This window comes from Micromesistius poutassou, assembly GCF_964030765.1.
Source record: "Micromesistius poutassou genome assembly, chromosome: 1".
NCBI classification, from domain to species: Eukaryota; Metazoa; Chordata; class Actinopteri; order Gadiformes; family Gadidae; genus Micromesistius; species Micromesistius poutassou.
Genome location: NC_140271.1, coordinates 4,139,052 through 4,149,051, shown reverse-complemented (window position 1 = coordinate 4,149,051; position 10,000 = coordinate 4,139,052). Strand labels below are relative to the sequence as shown.

Here is a 10,000-nt window from a genome sequence, read left to right as displayed (position 1 = left end):
ATAAATGGTCAATTAATGTATCATTATTGTAAAATGTAAGCGACTTATTCAACAAGCAGTATGTGTGGTCATTTAAAACATCATCAGGTGCTCTGATGACTGCAAATACATGCAAATGTGAATCAAGTCACTGTACAGAAAAAAAAAGGGTAGAATTTGTTTACATAATCTAATGACTCTACAATAATACATTTTGGTTGATAAATTGCAAACCCCAACCCAAAGGTAATTGAGGCAGGATTGATTCAATTAATCCATTACCCCCAAGTGGTGACCAGTGGCAAGTAATGTTTAAAAGTTGGTTAAATTGGTGATCCATCCTGGATTAATTAAATCATCTTGAATCCATGTACTGTCAACACTGTTACACTGTGCGTGAGTCAAACACATGAACAGTGCAACGCGTAATTTCATTCAGGAACACAGCTATCGATTATCAAACAAATTATCCAACAAATTGCAGAACCCTCTGGTGGTTTTGTCCTTCCAAGCAACAGTTTCTAAGGAGACCACACACACACACGCACACACACACACACACACACACAACTAGATATAAACTTATCCCCATCACCCCCTCTTTCCTGCAGCAACCGTTAGAAGAACGACTCTCTAAATCTTTAATCACCTCTGGTGCAGCAGGCAGAGAAATAATTGCTTATTTTGTAGCACCGCACACCATAATACGAGACGGCTAGAGAGAGAGAGAGAGAGAGAGAGAGAGAGAAGGGATGATAGAACGAAAGAGAGAGGGGGGGAGAAAGAGTGAGAGAAGGAAGAGGGAGGAAGATGGAGAGAGAGGGGCAGAGACAGGGAGAAAGAAAGAAAGAAAGAAAGAAACAAAGAAAGAAAGAAAGGAATAATAAGACAGAGACGCATTACTCGCAGCCTCACAGTGACCACCAGATAATGCAGAATTTAAGGTTTGGCCAGGGCTTGTTGTCTAACAGATTCATTCGTCAATAATAGCCCTAACTCTTATATATCCGAACTGGCGGGCAAATGGCTGCACACGAGCATCAAGGTTTCTGGCCATGAGCACTGAGGGGGAAACGTAAACAGTGGTGGCGAAAAAGAAACGAAATTCCATGCATTATTGGTCTGAAAAGCTCGATACAAATTGAACCACTTTCTGTAACCATGGTGCCAGAAAGACGACCAAAGAAAGCGTCCGTGTACACGGCCTGTACTCCCCCGTCATCGTCTTCGTCTCATCTGTAAAAGTAGGTACACAGCGCCCAATAACACGCTGGAAGCCCCCCCGACTTCTTGCTAATGGATTAACGTATCGAAGTTGAGTAAACGAGGTGGAGGTGTAATTAATTGAACAGTGGTTTGACTTTATCCCTCCAATGTGTCCGCTGGTGGTGGATTCTTAATGCATGGATGGATGCATGCATATATAACTGTATAAATCTAGGGGTGACGTCGAGCTAGAGTTTGACCACTGGACCGTGTCAAACTGCCAAATGCCATATTATGCTGTCAATCAAAACAGCCATTATACAAAATAAAATTGTAACATGGAGACATGGAGATTTCTCACAGTGGGGCAATAACTATGGAATCTCTTGGGGAGAGAGAGAGAGAGAGAGAGAAGGGGGGAGAGAGACAGTCGGGGAGGGAGAGGGAAAGAGGAAGGGAGAAAGAAGGAGAGAGAGAGAGAAAGAGAGATGGAGGGGCAGGGGAGAGAGGGAGGGAGAGAGAGAGCAGGAGAGAGAAAGTGAGGGAGACACTTTCCTAAACCCGTGCTTTCCGAACCACTGGAGCAACTCCCATCTTTAATCCTGGTGTGACGCACGAAAGATACATTTTGCAAGCACAAATAGAAGGTCATAAGACAGTCGCACTGTTAGCATTATCGCCACCTTCTCACACACACACATACACACGCTGGACAAAGCACATCATGTTGGCTAGTAGAAAGGAGCCATCTGATGGAGAAAAGAAAAAGACAGCTGACCTTCCACATACGGTGAGACTAATGGCTTTGCATACGGATGCTGATAGCCCCCCATCGACTAGCTGGTCGTTCTGTGGCCACTTCACGCAATCGCCCTTCCCCCCCTCCCTCCGCCACGTAGGGCGAGGTGCAGAAGCAATACATGGTGATACATCCTCTATTGATTTAACCTTTCGTCTGGGAAAAAAAATAAAATAAAATGGGCACAATGGTGCAAAACATGGCCTTGTTTTGGTGAGAGAACTGAATGAATAGTGTATTGAATAGTTTTGATGGTGCAAAGCAGATGGGTAACCTGATTTAGGGGCCATTATGAACAATATTTTTTGAGTGAGTGGGTTTCAATCACGTATTCAAACGAGTAATGAAAAATGTAATTGCAGATGGGAGATGGGTCCACAGAAGGCTTTAAAACGGCTGTAACAGTGACAACACTGCCACCTGCTGCCGATGAGATGTATGTACAGACCACAAAGTGTATTACCGTTCAAACAAATTAATTGTTTATATGAATCCCAAATAACTAGTGTAACCATTTACGACCTTGAAATGTGCTCCACATTTATTAAATCTTAAAAAAACAACGAATGTAAATGTGAGATATACAAAATGCTTTTAACCAGAAAGGCACAATGTCAAACAGCAACATAAAACTATGACAACGCAATATACATACGAGTCAGTTAGACCAACTGTAATGCACAAAAAACACAACACAAAACATTTAGTGAAGCAAAGACAAACTAAACATACAAGCACCTTTATGGCAAAATAAGTAATCTTTTGACAAAGGTACAATTCTTTATTCATAGCGGTCTCGGTTATTAAAAAAAATGAAAATAAGACAATAGTGGTGTTGTTGATGGCTAAAATATATTATTTATGACATAAATACGATCGCCTCAAGACAACTCGCAAATGTGTGTGCAAGGAGAGAAGAAAAGTGTGCCAACATCCTCAACACGAACAGACAGACTTTCCTGTTAAACTGGAATCTCTTATTTCACAACAATATACACACACTCCTAATAAATTATCATTTTTTTGTATAAACACACAATCTTTAGAAGCCTGGCAGGAGGGGGTGCGGTCTCATTGTGGTGTGTCATGATGTCGTTGAGTGACAGTGGAAAGTAAATGGCGGATTGTTACTTTACAATGTGGTCTCCGGAAGCTCAACAGCACAGAACAGGTAGAAGCAAAGTAACTTCACGGCCGTTAATTCTCACACACACACACACACACACACACACACACACACACACACACACACACACACACACACACACACACACACACACACACACACACACACACACACACACACACACACACACACAGCAATAAATTATTACACTCTAAGACTTGTAGTAAATTAATTATGCCGTGTTTCAAACCACATTTTGGATGACGGAAGATGGGGGGGAAAATAAAGCCAAATTTGGTTTTAGATTGAGTGAGTTGTATACGAGGGACACGTCTTCAAAGTCTTGGTGTGAGCCCCAACGGTATAAAATAATTCCACGTTTCCCGTTCTCCTCCTCCTCTCCCGGACAGAATCCTCCTCCCTTCTGGTTTGGGGGGGGCCCGCGCTGAGCTCCGGCGTCCTGACGTTGAACATCTTTCCTCTCAACCTCTGAGGCGCCTGCGTCACCCTTTGACGCGGAGCCTGACCACAGTCGCACACCCAGAGACACAAAGCGATAAAAAAAACGCCGTACAGACACACACACACACACACACACACACACACACACACACACACACACACACGTGGCTTAAGTTGCTCGGTGTGTCCCGGGTTAAAGGGGGATTAAATTACATGGGTGGGGGGGGGGGGGGGGGGGTCATTTTCATTCCCTTTCATAAGCGTTTCGTAGGGACGTGCGGTTCGCACCATCCGATTCTCTCCCTGTACTGCAGCGCGACACACTTCCAAAACACACTCTTTTCCCTGTGCCTCTTACGGCCATCCCGTTCCCACCCGCCGTGGTCCCACCCACCAGCTCCTCCGTACCGCCCACTCCTCCTGTGTAGATGCTGGGAGGGGGAGAGGGGAGGGTGGGGGAGGGTGCGGGGGGGAGGTGGGGGTCGATACCGTGTAGCCCTGTATTCCAAAAATGGTCATTCTTCAGCAGACCAGGTCCTTCTTCCCCCTGAAGGGAGCCCCCTCACTTGGTGAGGGCGATGGAGACGTAGGAGGTGGGAATGTAGCCTTCGTCGCCGTTGGCCCGCCGCACGCGGGTCCACCCGTCGCCCTTGTCCTCCTCCACGACGTCCAGCACCTCGCCCTCCTGCATGGAGATGGTCCCTTCGCTGGCCCCTGAGACACAGACACATAGCAAAGAATGAATACAGGACGGGGGTCTGCAACGTTTAGGATGTCAGGTCCAGAGTGGGCCGTGGGCATCCACACCAACACGCCATTTACATGTAGGGCGTTTAGCAGACGCGTTCATCCAAGGCGACTTACAAGAAGAACATTTGTCATAAGAAAGGGGAAAAAAAAATACATCGCTGTCGGTGGTGCAGTAAAGATGTTCATTGAACCAAGTGAAAAGCACTAACAATCGCTAGGATAACCTTTTCCCCCGTGTACAACAACGAAACGATAGCTAGGATAAAATAACCACATAACTACGTACGACATACAAGAAGTGCGTACATTAAGTGCCACGCCGTACAACGTACAACATAGAGTAGGAGGGGTGGGACGGGGTGGCTATGCAGAGGCTAGGTGAACTCTGAACAGGTGAGTCTTGAGGGTTAGGGGTTTGATTCCCTTGGTGGGTGACACCCCCGACCCACGCCTTTATGTACTTTTAGTTTTTGTTGTGTCTGCATGCACGGACATGATAACGGAGAGGAACACGGGTTGCAGGAGAGACACCTTTTAAGTAGCGTTGTCTTGTAACTGTGCATTATAACAAGCAATGTTGTGTATAAAAATACACATACGTTAAGAAATAAAAAGATGGCCGGCGACTCCAGGAGTGACATACCAGGGAAGTTGTACATGGCCGTGCAATTGCCGATAGCAACGGCCGGCTCTTCCTCCTCCACCACCTCCTCCTCCTCCTCCTCAAAGTCGTCATCGAACTCTGCGTAGATGGCTTGGGAGTGGTCAGGCGTGCTCTCGTCAGACTGAGCTCCGTCAGGGCTGGAGGGCAAAGGAGGGAGTGAGGCGAACAGGACACAATGTGAAGGCACTTTGTTTCCAACCAGGCGGTGAGTCACAGTCTCAGCACCCCTTTGCTGAGACTCGCCTCTTCTACTCTCTGAAAGAAAAAAAAGGGAACTCCCGGAAACGACTGACTGACTGACTGACTGACTGACTGACTGACACACACACACACACTTTAAAAGCTGCAAAAGAACCGTACACACTCTTCACTTGAAAATTAAAAAAGGATTGACTTTCTCACATCCCCGAATGCCTTAGAAAAAGGAAACGGAAAATGCATGGGAAACGGCAGCAGACGATGCTGGACTGGTGGCTCAGTCCAAGGTATAGCCTCTGTGCTTCACATACATCTTTGTATGTCATATTGAGTTATAACGTAGCAAATTGCTACCTCATGAGTGGGACTCGTCGTGCGTGAGTGAGTGAGTGAGTGAGTGGTTGTGTGTCATAATCTCAAGGTGGAGGGGTAGCCCGTGGACGGCAGCGTTCATACCTGTATAGCTCGTGAGCCCCGTTGTTATTGAACGAGTGGGACCGCTGCTGCAGCCGACTCCCGCGGACCCCCGCTTCTGCCACCCAAGTCTACCAAAATAAATGTGGGGGGGGGGAAAGAAAGAAAGAAAGAAAGAAAGAAAGAAAGAAAGAGACAGAAATACAGTTAGCAAGCAAATGAGAGAAAGCAGGATAGAAAATAAAGGATAATATCTGTAGTTAACGTGGTAAAAACATCCACAACTCATACCACAACACATTGTATTCTTGCCCCTTCCCCCACAAAATAACTAGCAGGGGTCTCAACTCATCTGTCAATGCACAAGGGCGCTACCCTGGAAATCCAGAGTTCTCACGAGAGAGATTTGAATTTGCTCAGCGAGTCACTCTGGGAACAAGCAACATACTCACTCCCCGATTCCCCTGGCCCAGGACATTAACCAATCACATCGGTGTATCTGATATAGGCGGGCCAAAAGCATTGCTCTTTTACCGACCGGATACGGCAAGAGTCTTATCTATTGGTTAGCTCCGCTGGTCTGGAGACGTCACCCCTTGTTTTCTTTTGATTGGTCGTAGTGTTATCCAATTGCGTGCAGTGATACTTTCAAATGCAATGCTTGGTGCCGCCCCTCGAGTTGAGTTGTAGAAAGCTGTAGGGTCTGGCAACGAGTAATTCGTTGCCAGACCCTACAGCTTTCTAGATGTGGGTCTGGATTTCCAGGCTACAAGGGCGCTGTAATATCGTCCGCAATGAACCCCCCATACAAAACAAAAGGCAGGGTGGCCGTACGTACCTCATACTTGGCCAGCTCTCCTCTGAGCCTCTCGATGTTCTGGGCCGTCTGGCTGTTCTGGGGGGCTAAGCTGGCTGGGTCTCCCATCTGGGGATTCTTCTCATAGACATCCCTCATCTTCTCCAGGGCCTCACTGGTAGAGCGAGGGAGAGAGAGAGAGAGAATCAAGCAACAGAGAGCGATAGCGTTTCTTGCCAAGATTTCTTCCTTGCTGATTAAGGGCGTTTTTTTCTTGCCCGTGTGGGGTCAGGGGGGGTCATAAATATTTGGCCTGTTAAGCCCTTTGAGACTGTAATGGTGATCAAGGCTATGCAAATAAAATTGAATTGAATTGACAGAGGAACAGGTTTGTGGAAAGACAGAGAGAGAGAAAGACAGGTGAGGAGAGAGAGCGAAAGAGAGTCAAGTTGGTGGAGATGAGGTGCTCAGTGGGGAACGAGATTCCCTGGGGATAGCAGCACCAGGTACACACACACACACACACACAGCAAACATGGTGGTTATTATAGGAAAGAAAGAGGACTCCAGCAAGTAGACAATGATGCACACACACTCAACATAAAAAAAAAGAGGCAGTGGAAAATCATGACCACACACACACACACACACACACACACACACACACACACACACACACACACACACACACACACACACACACACACACACACACACACACACACACACACACACACACCTCTGATCCACTTCCTTCTGCAGCTCTTTGGCGATCTCATCGCGTTTCTTCTGTAACCGCTTCCGCCGCTGCTCAGGGGGGAGGTGGCCAAAGTCCTCGGTCACCGTGGGCTGTGCGGTACACAGGAAGTCAAGCATGTGTGTGTGGCAACGGTTTCCCCATCTCCAGTAACCAAGGTGACTGTCACCACCGCCCCCCCCCCACCCCGCCCCAGAGAACACCAACAGAAACGACAGGCGTCGGGTTTTGGTTCAGCCCAGAGATTCAGCGCTCATCTGACCTCGGTCTTACGAGAACGTTCACACTCTGCCTCGAAGGATTAGAAGATGATTCTGGATGATTTTTGAACAGTGAGCCGGAGCACAGACCATGTTCCTTTTTCCCCACCCGTACATTTAAACATCGATGGTGCGTTACAAAATAAAAACCCAGGTTCCAGACATACAGTGTATACCTTATAGGAGAGCATTAAAGAACTGTTCCGTTGTTTCACCAACAGGTGGCAACGCCCCTCACTGCAAACCAAACGACCACAGCACAAGTGTTGTGTGGTGTGGGTGCAGTTACACCGCCAGCACAAGCTATGAGGTTAAGCAGGCTACGGTCTCTCAAGTTTCCTTGCAATAAGGATGTGTCAAGAGTGTGTAACTTCTAAAATTCAGAGAGAAATAAGTGAAATAACTTTTTTTGGTTTAATTTCTGGCTAGAAAAAAATCCTGCTTATCATTTTTGCGCCATATAAAGCCATAATTATTTTTACATGTTTAGTCCTCGGAGGCATTTTGTCCTCAGGCTGGGGGGTGCAAACAGCACCCACACGACCCGCCTACGTAACCCACGACCGACCAGTGTTGTGCAAGTTCACACTTCACATGAACTAGTTCAAAGTTCAGTTCATACAAAAGAAAATGAATAAATTCACGTTCATAGTTCACCAATTCAGTTTTGAATTCTCGTTCATGTTCAGCTCATTAACAGTTTTTTTTAGAAACCGAAGAAAACCTGTTGGAGTGAGTATTCTGTGCTTATCTTTTAAAATGAATCCTCTCCATTACCTGCTGCCCATCACTACAATCTCAGATTGTTGTGGACATTATTTGTACACCTGTTTCATTCATCACAACTAAGGCAGAAACTCTATTTAATAAACATGTCATCTGGACCCAAGCATCAATTCAGAATGTCACAAAATCTGAACTAGTTCAAGTTCAAGTTCTTTAGTTAAAAATATGTTACGTTCAGTTCAAAGTTCATAGAAAAATGAACTTGTTCAATGAACTAGTTCTTTTGAACTAGTTCATGCACAACACTGCGAACCGACCACCTTTACTGACTCACCGATCTGCGGAGGGTCCGGAAGGACGATATTCTGGGTTTGACTGTCTTATTGATCTCCTTCAAACAGTACGACAGGGGGTCCCGGCCAAACTTTGGGGAGGGGGCTCCGTTAGAGGGTGAGGGGGTTGGAGGAGTGCTGGAGGGAGGATGGTGGATGGGGAGAGCTGGTGGGGGGTGGGGGGGGGGGTTAAAGACATCCGACAAATGCAAGTGAGTAGATGGGAGGGTGAAAGGGGAGGATGGTAGACAGATGGAGGAAAAGGGTGTGGGGGGGAGGGGGGTGGGGGAGAGACAGGAAACAAGGGAAAGAAAAACAAAGAGACACAGTCAGCACCATGAAGCACTCACACCATGGAGCCGACGCAGGGAGACAACGCTGGAGACAGGAACCCGCACAGAGGATAAGCCCCGAGAGCAGCGAACGCCAACAACAGGAGACGTTAAAAACAACACAAACACAGGTTAATCCTTCCTCCTCGTTGCCTCAATCTCACGAGACACACAGACACACTGACACAGCGCGTTCCCGTGGGCCCGTGGCGCAGGCCGTGGCGTGAAGGCCAGATAGCTGGTAGCCTAGCACGTTTCTCTGGTTAAGCGCCATCTGTTGAGCCCATGGTTGGCTCGTTAGCTAAGCTCAATTGTCTCTCAATGCTTAGTGTGTGTGTGTGTGTGTGTGTGTGTGTGTGTGTGTGTGTGTGTGTGTGTGTGTGTGTGTGTGTGTGTGTGTGTGTGTGTGTGTGTGTGTGTGTGTGTGTGTGTGTGTGTGTGTGTGTGTGTGTGTGTGTGTGTCATGTCATGTCCACAGCTGGTCAAACGGCCGACCCTACACCAGCCTCTCTCCCTCTCTCTCCGCCTGACCTACATACGCAACAGAAAGATCAATGGGGCAGTAATTGGAAATGAGGAGGGGCGGGGGGGCGGGGGGGGGGGGGTGTAGTTAATGTCATTATCATAAACAAGCCTCTTCATCTGAATTGGGTGAATGGTTCATTTTCTTTGCCGGTTTGATGACAATGATAACACTCCCTGGTTGAGCCGTGCGGAACGGAATAAAGGCCACGCGGCCTCGTGAACTACCGTGCTCCAGTAGAGCGATCAATCACTGTCAGACGCAGTGTCGGAAGACCCCGGTCAGAACAGGCGGGAGGTGTGGGCCTCAGAGCCATTAGGCTAAATTACACAGGTGGATGGGAGGAAGCACTCAGCCTGTAATACTGCGAATACTGCTGGGGGGGTCGGCAGTCCCTGTCAGCTCCAAGTACTACTGCTCATACATCCAACTCCCCTCGACTCGCTCTCTACCCCTTCATTTGCACGCTTCTCAATGTTTCAATGTGACATTTCATTGAATTGATCGATTTTGTATTTAGCCCTGTATTGCGTCTTAGGCCCTGTCCCAATTCTCCCCCTTCCCCTAGATTTGACCCCTAACCCTAGATTTTGCTCGTTCCCACGAAGGGGTAGGGTGTCCCGATACTTAGGGGAGCAAAGGGGGGAGTGCTGTTTTCCCCCTTAAAATCAACCCT

At 47.4% G+C, this 10,000-nt stretch overlaps 1 protein-coding gene across 1 annotated transcript in view; it reads right to left on the bottom strand.

The window, feature by feature from the left end:
* Positions 1-2,517: 2,517 nt before the first annotated feature.
* The window catches only part of trip10a (thyroid hormone receptor interactor 10a), a 14,123-nt gene continuing 6,640 nt past the window's right edge, over positions 2,518-10,000 (bottom strand). The window contains 7 exon segments of the mRNA XM_084488484.1: positions 2,518-4,286; positions 4,966-5,123; positions 5,641-5,729; positions 6,437-6,569; positions 7,134-7,243; positions 8,472-8,617; positions 8,620-8,635. Coding sequence (XP_084344610.1) covers positions 4,135-4,286; positions 4,966-5,123; positions 5,641-5,729; positions 6,437-6,569; positions 7,134-7,243; positions 8,472-8,617; positions 8,620-8,635 — 804 coding nt within the window. The 3' untranslated portion in view covers positions 2,518-4,134.